This window comes from Impatiens glandulifera, chromosome 7 (genome assembly GCF_907164915.1).
Source record: "Impatiens glandulifera chromosome 7, dImpGla2.1, whole genome shotgun sequence".
In the NCBI taxonomy this organism is placed as follows: Eukaryota; Viridiplantae; Streptophyta; class Magnoliopsida; order Ericales; family Balsaminaceae; genus Impatiens; species Impatiens glandulifera.
This window is the reverse complement of record NC_061868.1, coordinates 31,330,741-31,344,549: the sequence shown is the minus strand read 5'-3', so window position 1 is coordinate 31,344,549 and position 13,809 is coordinate 31,330,741. Positions and strand designations below refer to the sequence as shown.

The 13,809-nt window shown below is 31.8% G+C and overlaps 2 protein-coding genes across 2 annotated transcripts; both read left to right on the top strand.

Annotated features, from left to right (window-relative positions):
• The first annotated feature begins 1,707 nt into the window (after positions 1 to 1,707).
• Positions 1,708 to 5,989, top strand: LOC124909734 (probable receptor-like serine/threonine-protein kinase At5g57670). Its single transcript, XM_047450383.1, is given in 9 exon segments — positions 1,708 to 1,909; positions 1,997 to 2,118; positions 2,201 to 2,325; positions 2,410 to 2,846; positions 4,307 to 4,564; positions 5,014 to 5,171; positions 5,251 to 5,466; positions 5,540 to 5,689; positions 5,770 to 5,989. Coding segments are annotated over 9 exon segments (1,815 nt in total). The 3' UTR covers positions 5,917 to 5,989.
• A 3,672-nt stretch (positions 5,990 to 9,661) lies between these two features.
• LOC124909733 (probable myosin-binding protein 5) lies at positions 9,662 to 12,112 on the top strand. Its single transcript, XM_047450382.1, has 3 exons — positions 9,662 to 10,358; positions 10,925 to 11,794; positions 11,886 to 12,112. The coding sequence occupies exons 1-3, from the start codon at positions 9,662 to 9,664 to the stop codon at positions 12,110 to 12,112; spliced, it is 1,794 nt and encodes a 597-aa protein (XP_047306338.1).
• The last annotated feature ends 1,697 nt before the right edge of the window (positions 12,113 to 13,809 follow it).

The window sequence follows — 13,809 nt, the reverse complement described above, 5'->3', positions numbered from 1 at the left end:
GCAAACACAATTAACCATTTAACCAGTCGCAGAATTTGCCGCATGATCCACCTTTTATTGTCGCTAGTCTAGAAGAGGAGATGGTTTTAGGGTCTATGTTACACACTTAGGCCATCTCCAACTCTTAATCACATTCTCACACCCAAAATGCAATAAATGTCATATCAAACAGTAATTCATCTCTAATCTAAAAACTTATTTTCAAACTCAAAAGAATATTCTCAGAATATACCAACTTTTTAACATTTTCAATATTATCTACATGTTTATAAATTTTACAAATTAAACACAAATATTTTTTTATTTTATTTAAAAATTTTGAAATCGATTATTTTCATCTTAAAATTTTTGTCAATTAATGTAGTATAAAATGTATTTTATTTTTAATTTGTAGTTTGTAATGTTATTTTCCTACTTTATATTTTATTTTAATATATTTTTAACTTGTTTTTTTTGATAAATTTTATTAATTATTATAAATTTAGAATACATAAAAAATCATATAAGAAAAATATAATAAATATATATAAATAATTAAAATTAATATATAAATAAATTATATAAATATATAAAAAAATTAAAATATTAAAAAATTATATAAAAAATAAAATAAATTATATAAACAAAATTAATATATAAAAAAATTATATAAAAAAATAAAATTAAACTTATAAATTTAAATTCAATATATAAATATTAAAATATATCGATGACTGAAATATATATAAAATAGTCTTTTGGTGGATGAACAATATATGCGTTTTCTTGAAAGATAAATTGATCAAAAACTCATTATTCGTCTGTAATGCCATTAGATTGGAGACGGTCTTAGATTATTTTAGGATTCTACAAAATAATTGTAAAATATTTCTAGAAAATGACCAAAATATTAAAAATATAGACATAGCATCGAGATTCTTTCTCACGTGTAACCTAGTATCGAAACTCTAAGTAATCTTTTTACAATGGCGTTATTGTTTTATACGCCAAAATATTTTATTTTATTTTTTTATTTTGTAGAAAAATGATGTGTCAGACTCTTAAGTCAATTACTAATTTTAACTAATTTCTCGATTTGATTTAGTTTAATTTATTGTAAAATAGTAAAAAAAATATTTTTATATTTTTATTTATTTCTAAAATTTGAAAACCAAATTTTTTAGTGGCATATGTTTTAATCACGTACAAGTTTATTTTACTCTCTAGTTTGGATTGTTCCGATTAGTAAGGTTTTGTTCTTATTCCTGCAGCAATATACACAATTATAGTCTTTTTCTTAATCCTTAGAGATAAGGCATTATAGCCTGTTCACCAACCGAAGCTAGGAATAACAAAATAAAAACTGAAAGTAGGCTCTTCCTTTGGCTTATCCATGAAGACAAATCAACTCCCAGGCAGTAATTACCATGCACCTTTGCTTACACCCAAAACAACCTACCAACCCCCACAAACTTAAACACATTATTCATGGATTAGTTAGTTGTAATTAACAACCAAAACAGAGACAAAGTTGCAATTGTAAACACTTCTTGAGCTCAAAATGTAAAATCCATCATTAATTAATATTATATATTGATGCTTCTCAATCAAGAATAATATTTTCATGCCACCTAATTGGTTTGTGAACAACTCCTCCATTGACATATCATTCTTCAGACTCATTATAAGTCTATGTTTTCAAACCATCCAGACATTCAAATTTTCAAAATGTCTCCATTGGTTCCCACTAAGATACTAGTAGGCATCTCATTGAATCCGAGTGAAAGCCTCGAGCTTTTATCATGGGCAATCGAAGTCTTGGCCAATCCACACGATACCATTGTTGCCCTTCATGTTCTTGGTTGGTAAAAAAAACTCTTGTTTCTTCTTTCTTATTGTCCTTTTGATTTGTTAGGCAAACTTAGTTAGTGTTTGCACATGGGGTGGTAGTAGTCCCTTTCATCTAAATTTGTGAAAGCAACTGAAAATCTTAACTAAATGTTTGGTGAATTATGAGCAGTTGAGCAAAGGAAAGGGCGCCATATTCCGAATTCTAAATATCAAACTCAATACCGAAAAGCAAAAGCTTCTGTCATTTCTGTTATGGGTGAATTCGCTCAAACCTGCCAACCAAAACATGTAAACATAACTATTTTTTATATATTGGCTTATAATTATCGCATCTCTTTGTAATAAAAGATGAAAACAATTCAATTGACAGATATTTCTCGAGGCCAGAGTCGGGTTGAGCTCAAGCATAGATGTGGGACTGATTGAGGAAGCTAAACACATGAAGGCAGATTTCCTCCTCATTGGTAGGAACAAAAGAAAGAACAGAACAAACAGGTTGAGACTATTTCTATTTTGATACATTTCATTTTCAAATGATATTGAGTCTATTGACTAGTTGTTGGTTAATTTGGTATATAGTTTACATCACGAAATCACTAGGAATTGCTTCGATCATTCCCCAGAAGGATGCTCTGTTATCTCCCTAAGCAGAAGATATAATATTGGAAAAGAGTGCAATTCAATGAATATTAAGAGAAATGTGGTTTCACCAAGAACAGTGTTGAATGTGTTTGAAGAAGAATCTCAATCAAACAGTTCTGTTTCAGGGGAATCAACAACAGTTTCTCCAGCAGTTGATCATCCTGTTTGCAAGTATTCAAACAATTCAAGGGAAACTCCTTTAAAGTTTCTTTTCTCAATTTTAAGGTCACCATTTGATGTTAGTTGGAGTAGGAGGAGAAGAAATCAGTCATTTTCTTCTGTAAAAAGAGAAGAACTAAACCAGCCTTCTTCTTCTTCACTTAGATGCTTTACCTATCAAGATATTGCATTTGCCACTAATCATTTCCACCCAGGTATTAAGTAACCTTTACATACTTTTTATTATTATTCTTTTTAAAGGTCAAGTATTCTTTTAAATAAATAATTACTGAAAAAAAAGATAGAAGATAAGAATACAAATTCAAGTCAAGTATTCCTTTCCACCTAGGTATTAAGTAACCTTTACATCTTCTACATTTTTTTATTATTCTATATAAAGGTCAAGTATTCTTTTTTAAAAAAAATACTGAAAAAAAACAAAGAAGATAAACATACAAATTTTAGGAGTGTTTTCTTTGAAAATACAAAATATTTATATGGATACACATTAAAACATAAATCAAATAAATCACAATTTGAAATAACAAAATTTTAAAAAATACAAGGTTATTTCTTACAATCTTATTTCAATTCTTGATAAAAATTTATTTTAATGAAAGTCCTATAATGGCTTAATTTCAATGATCCACCCATTAATGAAATTTGAAAGATTAACTTAGTTGATAGGTAGGTGTTCAGTTATTCATTGTAACAAGTTTTTGAAATTTCTAGTATTTGCATGTTAATTTTTCTTCCTACTAACTAATTAGGTAACCAACTTTTTATTTAATAGTTTGGTTAGAACATCTATAATGTTAGTGAAACGTGATAACTCGATTCAAAATTATAGTCTAATAATATTATGTCTAAAACGTGTATGTCTAGACATATTTAAAAATTAAGTCCATTATAACCCCTATTTAGATATAAATTCACTAAAAAAATATTAATTTGAAACATTGAATTTATATTATTGAGTTTAAAAAAAGATTATGGAAGGAAAAACTTAAAAAAAATATTGAAATGAAAATCTTTGAAAACAAATTATTTTTTTTTTGAATTTTAGAAAGATATATGAATTATGATTATATGAATGAATTATTATTAGAATTGCACTCTTCATAATTAATATATAATAAAACCATCAAAATTGAATAAAACCACCAAATTGATAGTAAACTAGTATTTATTATGATTAAGAATAAAAATCATTAACATTTAATTGATGCTCATAAATAAATTTCAATGAACACCTTTTTTACATTAAATAATTAATGCTAAATATTTAGTGCAATTTTTTGTTTGAGTCATTTTGAATTCAATGCAAAATATCCACTATTATTCATTTGAATTGAATATCTTTTTATATTGAAAAATTATATTAATTAATTAAATCATATGTTCTCCATTTAAAATGTTATTTTTATTTATTTATAATTTATCAATTCAATAGTATCTTACCATTAATGCATTCATTTGATTGGTTTAATTACTAAATATTCTTTTTGACACATTTATTATTATACTTTTACTTTATAATTTTCTTCAATTAAAATGAAAATTCTTTAAATTAACTTAATTCCAAGGGACACTGTCACCTACAATTTTTTTTTTTTTCAATAGACAATTAGTCATATTTGTTTTCAAATAATATTAAATGATGAATGAATGGCAGATAATTTGGTGGGTAAAGGAGGGTATGCAGAGGTTTACAGAGGAGATCTTGAAGATGGAAGAACAATAGCCGTGAAGAAGTTATCAGAAAGAAATGTTAAAGATCAAAACAAGGAGAAAGAATTCCTTACAGAATTGGGGATTTTAGGTCATGTAAATCATCCCAACACAGCAATACTAATAGGCTGCTGCATCGAAAATGGGCTTCATCTAATCTTCAATTTCTCCCCCAACGGAACTCTGTCTTCTGCTTTGCATGGTAATAAAATAAGTCTTAGCATAAAAAAAATCTAAAATAATAAAAAGAATGTCAGCGCACTCTTTTCAGTTCTGATCAAATCATAGTTTGGAGCATTTTGTCCAGAACATGGCAATGGACAATGTTTGTGACAGAATGCTCTTGAACATGACCATTTTCGGGATAAAATACTCCTGAATATGGCAATGTTCGGGACATAATGGTTTTGATGATGTTCATGTTCGGGACAGAATGCTTTCGAACATGGTCATGTTTCTTTATAACTTTATCTCTATAACCCTTTTTATTTTTTTCACGTGACTGTCAGTTGGGGGAGTCGAGTCGATGCCCCATTGTCGCTCCCATGTCGTTATTCATAAAATAATCACTACAATATATAGTATAGAATGCTGCATCAATTATTTCTTACATTTTAGAGGGTAAAATGTGAACTTTTTCTGTTATCATAGGAAAGAAGGAGAATTCGTTGGAATGGCCCATGAGATACAAAATAATACTGGGTATAGCCAAAGGTCTTCATTACCTTCACAAATCCTGTAAACACAGGATTATTCATCGAGATATCAAAGCCTCCAATGTTCTTCTAGGTCCAGATTACGAACCTCAGGTGAGAAAACAAAAACTCTGGTTTCAATTTCGGACATTTGGCTTGCAGCATCTGTTAGTCACATCGAAATGTTTTGCAGATTTCTGACTTTGGACTAGCAAAATGGCTACCAAACAAATGGACTCATCATGCAGTGATTCCAATAGAAGGCACATTTGGTTACTTGGCACCTGAGTATTTCATGCACGGTATTGTAGATGAAAAGACTGATATTTTTGCCTTTGGAGTCTTACTATTAGAGATTGTTACTGGTAGGAGACCAGTCGACTCTTCCAAACAGAGCCTTCTCTTATGGGTGGGTTAACTATTTGATAAATGTAAAACATGGGATTTTTTATTATTATTTATTTTTGGGAAATAATGTTTAGGCAAAGCCACTTATTGAATCTGGGAAGATTGATGAATTAGTTGATCCGTGTTTGGAAGGGAGATATGATGCTGTTGAAGTTCAAAGAGTGATTCTTACTTCCTCTTATTGTATTAGACAATCTTCAATTTGGCGTCCATCTATGAGTGAGGTCAGTTCAGCAATATTATGTGGCTGTAAATGTAAGATGATTAGGATAGTTTTTTTGAAAAATATTTGTTTGAAATGCAGGTGCAGGAATTTTTAAGAAATGAGGAAGGGTGTGATGTAGAAAGGAGTTGGAGGATGCCAAAGTTTAGTGATGGGGAGATGGATGACTATTCAATGGTGTTTGGCTATGATCTTCCCACAAGTATCAGTCTTGAAGACATCTTATGATGATTATTTTCTAGTTATGCACACCTACATAAACAAGATGTTTTCACACCATTCATTTTAGTGGACTGGTGTGTTGTGGAGTTTATAAAAAATGAAATATACTTTCTCTTTTTAATTTAATAATATTATATATATAATAATTATAATGCTTAATCTTAGGTTATATGGAGTAATACTAATTAGCGGAGGATGCGTTTACCATCATTGATTGATTCTTTTTCGGAAATTGTTTTACGATCGGGAAATTCGCTTATAGACACCGTTAGATCATATTTTATATATAAATATATTAGCGATGTTATATATTTTTGTTGTGTTTGGAGTACATTGGGAAGAGTCGGGGTGAGGGACTATTGATCAAGTCGGAAAAAAATTGTCCTTAATAGGACAATTTAGATTGAAAACCGCGGGGTAGATTATAATTGACATTCTTAGTTACTAGGTTCTCGCACTACAACACATAACCCGTTTTGTTAGGGTAAAATAGCTAATTTGTTTATGTTGATTTGCGGGTTCATGCGCCCTCAAAATATGGAGCGATTATAACATTATAGCAAAAGTTATCTATGCCGACACATAAATGTCAACTCATAATTTGTGCCGATAAAACAAGATAAAAAAAATAAATGAAGAAGCTCCCAAAATTATTACCCAAACACTACCCTACTCTCTATTAAATCACGAAGTATGAGTTATAAATATATATAATTTTAGAATATCCATAATAAGGTGACTATCTATGTGTATATGGTTAGAGAACTTCAGAAATATATATATTACTATTTGGTCCATCCAACAATGTTATATATTTTTACACAAATATTATATATTTATTATAAAATGTATATATATATCATAAACTTTATATTTTAGTAGATTGATTTAGATGAGTTTAATTTTTATTACAATAAAAATTGATAGATAATTATTAAATTATATCAAAATTTAAATGTTGGAATTAGTTTCAACAATATTAATTTATTTTTTTATATTGACATTTAAGATCATAAGTATTACAAAATAAGTAACATTAATTATTTATTTTTATTAAGTTAATTTTCTTTAACAACTAAAATAGTTGATAAGAAATGTAATTAATCTAAATTACTGGTTAGATTAATAAATTTCAATGATATAATTTTGTATATAACTAGTTACATTTTGGAATAATAGAAAATAAATTGTATTCCTTTATAAGTGTTTCGACATATCATTATTTGTCGCCACATCATCTTTGATGAGTTTCGTTTTCCTTTTGTTGAAATTTAGTCTCCTCCACTCTCGTATGATTTTCTCGATGATCCTCCATCACTTGTGATTCATCATCAGTCTACACTTTTATCTCCACCTCCTGTCCATCACCCTTTTTTCTTCGACCGGTCACTAAAAGTCAGTGGGGGGTGTTTCGGCCCTAATGTATTTTTAACCTTCTTTCTGCTGGGTCTAAATCTCATTTACCTCGTAACCTTGTTGTTGCGCTACAAGATCCAAATTGGAAGTTAGTTATACATGAAGAGTTTAATGCTTTAATTGCTAATAAGACGTGGGAGTTGGTTCTCCATCCAAATGATGTTAATATTATTCGTTATTTATGAGTCTTTACTCATAAAGACCGTGCTAATGGTTCTTTTGAGAGGCATAAAGCCTATCATATAGGTGATAGAAAAACTCAATAGGTTAGCGTTAATTGTGGGGAGACTTTCAGTAATGTTGTCAAACCAGCCACTATTTGATTGGTCCTCAGTCTTGCCCTATCGAAGAAATGGTCAATTCACCAACTTGATGTAAAAAATGTTTTTCTCCATGACACTCTTGATGATGATGTATACATGCATCAACCTCTTAGGTTCATAGATTTTTCATTTCCTCATTATGTCTTCCGTTTTAAGAAATCATTATATGGTTTGAAGCAGCCTCCTCGAGTTTGGAACAAACGTTTTAAGGATTTTGTGTCTACACCTGATTTTTCCAGACTCTTTCAGATCACTCATTCCGTAGATTCTTCATCTATAGCTTGAGTACAAAATTTTCTATGAAGGATTTGGGTCCATTGCATTATTTTTTGGTCATTTTGGTAAGGTCTCATGCAAATGGTATGTTCCTTTCTCAACGAAAGTATGCGTCTGTGATTCTAAACTGTGCGGGTATGTCATCTTGTAAGTTGTCGACTACGCTAGTTGATACCACACCGAAACTTGGGCCTTCAGTCTCTTCTCTTGTGTCAGATTCTTCTCGTACCGTAGCTAGGCTGGTGCTCTGCAATATCTGATGTTTTCTCGTCCTGATATCACGTATACAATTCAGTAGATTTGTCTCTTCATGCATGATCCCTGAGAGGTATACATGGCAAATCTAAAGAGAATTATCTGGTATATTCAGAATCTTGATTTTGACCTTCATTTGTCTCCATCATCTGTTAAATCCCTCTTGGCTTACACTGATCTTGACTAGGGTGGGTGCCCGGACACACATCATTAGACGTTTGGCTAATGTGTCTTCTTGGAAGATAATCTAATCTCTTGGTCGGCTAAGCGTCAAACCACTTTGTTCCGTTCTAGTGTTGGGGCTGAGTACCGGGCATTTGCGAATGTGGTTTCGGAAATTTGTTGGCTACGTAATTTACTCCTAGAATTTCATTGCCCAGTTCTCACCGCTACTCTTGTTTACTATGATAATATGAGTACGATTTACCTCTCTAGTAATCTCGTTTAGCACAACGGACCAAGCACATTAAGATGGACATTCACTTTGTTCGTAAGAAGGTCCATGCGGTCAAGTTTGAGTTCTTCATGTCCATCTCGATTTCAACTTGCGAATATCTTCACGAAGGGGCTTCCGAGAATTTTTTTGAAATTTTTTAATCCAATCTCTGCACACATCGCCCACATGTTTCGATTGCGGGGTGTAATAAATGTAATCAATTAATAGTTATCTTTAATTTTTTTATATATAGTTGGCCTAATTATTATATTGGAGATTTCTAGATTAGTAACTAGTGAATCTCAATAATATAATCTTGTATATATAATTTACATTTTAGAATAAATAAAACAATGGATTCTATTCTTTTAGTTGGAATCCCTTGTTTGAATTTTTATTTAAAATTGGTAATCCAATACTTGAACTCTAAGCTGGTTTGTGAGATATAAAACTGAATATAAAATATTGATTGAATATAAATCAACATATATTACAATGAAACATATATGTAGACAAATAATCTAACCGAACTAAATCAATGAGGTACTAGGGACCTTAGGGCTTACTTGACGATTGGAGCAAAACTTAGATCCTTGAAATTAAGGGCCAGCTTATTTGATGGTTAGAGCAAAATTTAAGCAATCCATGAACTAAAGGGCTTATTTGATGATTGAGGGCAAAACATAGGATTTCTTACCTTAAAATATAATTTCAGAACTTGTAAAAAGCTTGTTAAATCTTAAAACTTTGTTTGTTTGTTGGAGTCTCACGACTGACCGTTAATTCAGGTACACATATCTATAAGTCATGACTCTTCTCTATTATTAGACGAAACAAAAAGTGAGAACATTTTCTCTTTCCCTTGCCCTGTCTGAGAATTTCCCTTACGATTTCTCTCTCTTCCTCCTCTCCTGATTTACGAGAAAAAGATAAAACTTAACTCAGAGCAGAGAGAAAGAGAGAGAGAGGTCATGATCAGGGACTACCATGGTCATGATCTGTCCTCCACATCTTCATCCTAATCTTCTTCTCTCTTTTGTGAAAGATGGCGGTTCATTCCCTTAGAAATTTCATTGAAAATGAGTTGGGTAGCTTCCCAAATTTTGTCATCTATGGAACCCTTGAATTAACCCTCATAATCCTCTTATTCCTCGACGGATTCATCTCCTTTTTCTGCAATGAATTCGCCAAATTCTTCGAATTACAACTCCCTTGTTTACTTTGCACCAGAATTGATCATGTTATTTTCCACAAAAACTCCAATACCTACTACAACAATGCAATTTGTGAATCCCACAAAAAGAAGGTCTCCTCTCTTGCCTATTGCCACCTACATACAAAACTCTCCGATATTCGAACAATGTGCGAAGCCTGTCTACTATCATTCTCGTCGGAAAGAGAATCCGACACCGACACCTACAGATCCCTTGCAGGAACGCTTCATAAAGACATTGATACCTTCATGGAAAACGATTACAGCAGGTTCAGTGTCAAGAATGTGAAAGATGACACCACTCATTCCGATGTTCAGAGATGTTCTTGTTGTGGGGAGCCCAGGAAAGTAAGGACTGCTTCGAAAACAATGAATCGGAATTTTTCTAGCAATGGAAGTTTCTATCAAGTGCCTTCATCTCCAAGATCTCATATGCTTGCATTCAGGAATGAGGTCAAGTTGACACCTGAAAATGATACTGAACTTACTTATCAGGATGCTTATGGCAGCTTAAGTATGGATAAACCATGTAAGTAACAAATTTACAATCTTTCTAATTAACAACTAAGATAACTTGCTATCTATACAAATGTTTGACTTTTTATAATTGTATAGGTGAAAAATTTACTAAACATAACAATCATGTTAGAACCTTGAAGTAATACCAAATTTGCTGAAACATTTCCTTAATCTATAATTAGAGCCTCAGAGGCACCATTTCTATGATGATCTACGATCTTTAGGTCTTTCAAGCTGCGTATAACCATGTTTTTTTGCTAACTTGTGCATAATATAAGATGAAATGGTTACATAAATATCATTGGAATCCTATCGTGTGAAGCCTAGATACACATTTTATAAGCTGACAATACAAACTTTCTATTCATAAAGAGAACCTGTAAGGCTGCAAGAAAAGAGTAGAATTGTAAATAGCACTACAAAGAAATGAAAACCAGATGGTATTTATCATAACTAAGTCCTACACTTTATAGTTCACTAAATAACAGCTTAATCTTTATTTATTATGATAACAATGTATAAAATTACTAACATATACATATGTACCCACATGTTGGATGAATTCCAAAAAAACAGTTGACATGTTCGAAGACATCAAGACACCGACTTACTCAAAAGGAAACAAGTTCTTCGGGATCCCATTAACAGATTCAACATCAGTAAGTCCAAGGTTTGCCAACAGATCAATGAAGAAATCCCCACTTGAAAAATCAGAATCCGTCCTAGAATCAAACGACCTTAATCCTAAGAACATGGAAGCAGTCGACGGAGGAGATTCAATGTTAAGCCGGCTGAGGAAACAAGTCTTAATTGACCGCAAGTTATATGTGGATTGTTGCACGGAATTAGAGGAAGAAAGAAGTGCCTCTGCTGTAGCTGCAAACAATGCCATGGCAATGATCACGAGGCTTCAAGCTGAGAAAGCTGCTGTTCAGATGGAAGCCCTTCAGTATCAGAGGATGATGGAAGAACAGGCTGAGTATGATCAAGAAGCAATTCAAACTATGAAAGATTTGTTGATGAAAAGAGACGATAGAATTAAGATCTTGGAAGGGGAAGTGGACACGTATAGGGAGAGATATGGGATTATACCAAAACTTGGGAGCGATGAATGTGAGGTTGATGCTAACGACGATTATCAAGAGTTTGGGTCTCGTTCTTCGAATGGGAGTCAGAGATTGTCTGAATGTGAGAGCACCGTAACAGGATTTCAGGTGAATAATGTTGAAGAACAGAGTGGTTCTAGTTTTCAGGAAGAAAAGGAAAGGGGAGAGGATAAAATTGAAGAATCTTTGACGGAATTTGAACAAGAAAGATCACAACTTCTGGGAATGTTGACAGTTCTTGAAAAGAACATGCAATTGTCTTCCATTGAAGAAGAAGATGAACCAAATTCTCCCCAGCCTATCTCTTACACAGAGACAAATGCAGATGACCTCAATAAAGGTATTAATTTCATACTAAGAGATTATGATGAATGAGTAGAAAATTTGTGGCTAGGTTCTTTGTTTTGAATGTTTATATTGTGGGTATTTAGGTGTGGAGAACAAAGTGGTCCTTAAAAGAGAGGTATCCCTTCTAAGGGAGAGATTGAGAGCCATGGAGGCAGAAAGTGGATTCATAAAGCATGCCACAATGACACTTCAAAGAGGTACTGGTGAAGGAACAGAACTTCTTAGGGAGGTTGCTCAACATCTAAGAGAACTCAGACAGTCATCGTCTTCTTTATCCGAGAATACAAATGATCCATCAACTCCTTCCTGATTAATGCTTATTTTGTCGGGTTCAAAGCCTCTTGTTTTAGATAAATTAAGATTCAAACAGCCCTCTTAGTGTCGTTAGCGGTTACTTATTAGTCGGAGTTAGTTACTGTCAGTTTTATTAGTTAGATTCATTTCATTGTTTTTCTTTCTTATTGTATAAATTCACTTCCTTGTTGAATGTAATACCCAATACATTAGGATTGAAATATTGGACATAGTGTGTTTTTCCACATTTTATATATATTCCGACATGGTATGAATGATAAGCGTGTTTGTGAGCACATTGAGCTTCATAGCTGGATTAACCATTGGTGGATGGCTCTAACGTTCAACAAAATCTCGAGACAATGATTATAATTTGTTTCCAAGGACAATTGCCGGTGGAGCTTCTCTAGGCTATTGGTCGATGAATGCTGCACAAATATTAAACGTTTATCTAATGTGGGATCCGTAAAGAAAGTTGTTACCATTTACTAAGTTGGAGTTAGTTATGGTCGGCTGAAGTTGTTAGCGTTTACACATTAAAAGGGTAATAGTTTGTGTGTCAATTATTTGATTTGTTAAAGATTCTTATGTAATTTTAGTTTTTTTTAGTCACCTGAGGCTTTTCAAGAGTCCTTGATATGCCCTCCTTTGGTTTAGACTACATTATCTAGATGACTAATTTCCTAGAAAAGTACTACTTGATCAATTGAACAGAAAATCTATTTCTTTATATCTCATATGATTAGGGTTTAACTACCCGATTAATGTGTTTACATATGACAATGCAAACTAAAATATTGCTGATACAATTCAGTTCTTATATTCTATATATACATCTATCCAAATATAACTAAACTTTTGGAAATGTATAAAATAAAACAGATTATTAGTATAATTTGAAATAGGAAAGTATGACAAAAACTTATTTCAATATCCCCTTCAAGATGGACATATGGGATAAATAATTTTGAGATGAGATGCTCAAAGATTGGATAATCAAGTGTTTTATAGAGAAAATATCTGCAATTTGATTTTTGATACTAACATAAGTTAGTTTAATGAAACCAGTTAAGCATAAATTTTTAACATGACAATCAATATCAATGTACTTTGTTTACTGCATTTTTTTTAAAATGTGAAAGGCATCTTGATTGTCACAATTTAATGTAATTAGAACATGCAAGGCAATGTTGAAATACTTGAACAAATATGAGATCCATAGAATATGAGTCATATGACAAACTATGTTAGTTGAGCTTCTATATTCGGCCTTTGTCGACACAATGTTCCTTAGTTTTCCAATAGAGAGTGGAGTTACCAAGATTAATGCAATAGCATGGAAGTGATTTTCTAATAATTGAACAAGATTGCCAATCTGAACATGATCTCATTATCAAATAGATAAAAAATACTAGTAGAAACGATACTTTTCAGATACTTTACAATGAGAGGCGCAACTTCTCAATGGCACAAAGTAGGTGTATTCGTGAATTGAGAAATTTGTTGCACAACAACATATGTAATATGAGGTCTAATGTAGCTTAGATATAACAATTTGTCAATTTGTCTATTGAACTTACTAGGTTTTGGGATGAAAAATTTCAATTCTTCAGGCAATTTGATAACTCAACCATGGATGTTTTAGAATATTTACAGCCACACTACAATATAATTGTTTTTTACCAACACATAAAACAGAGTTTTTCGACATAT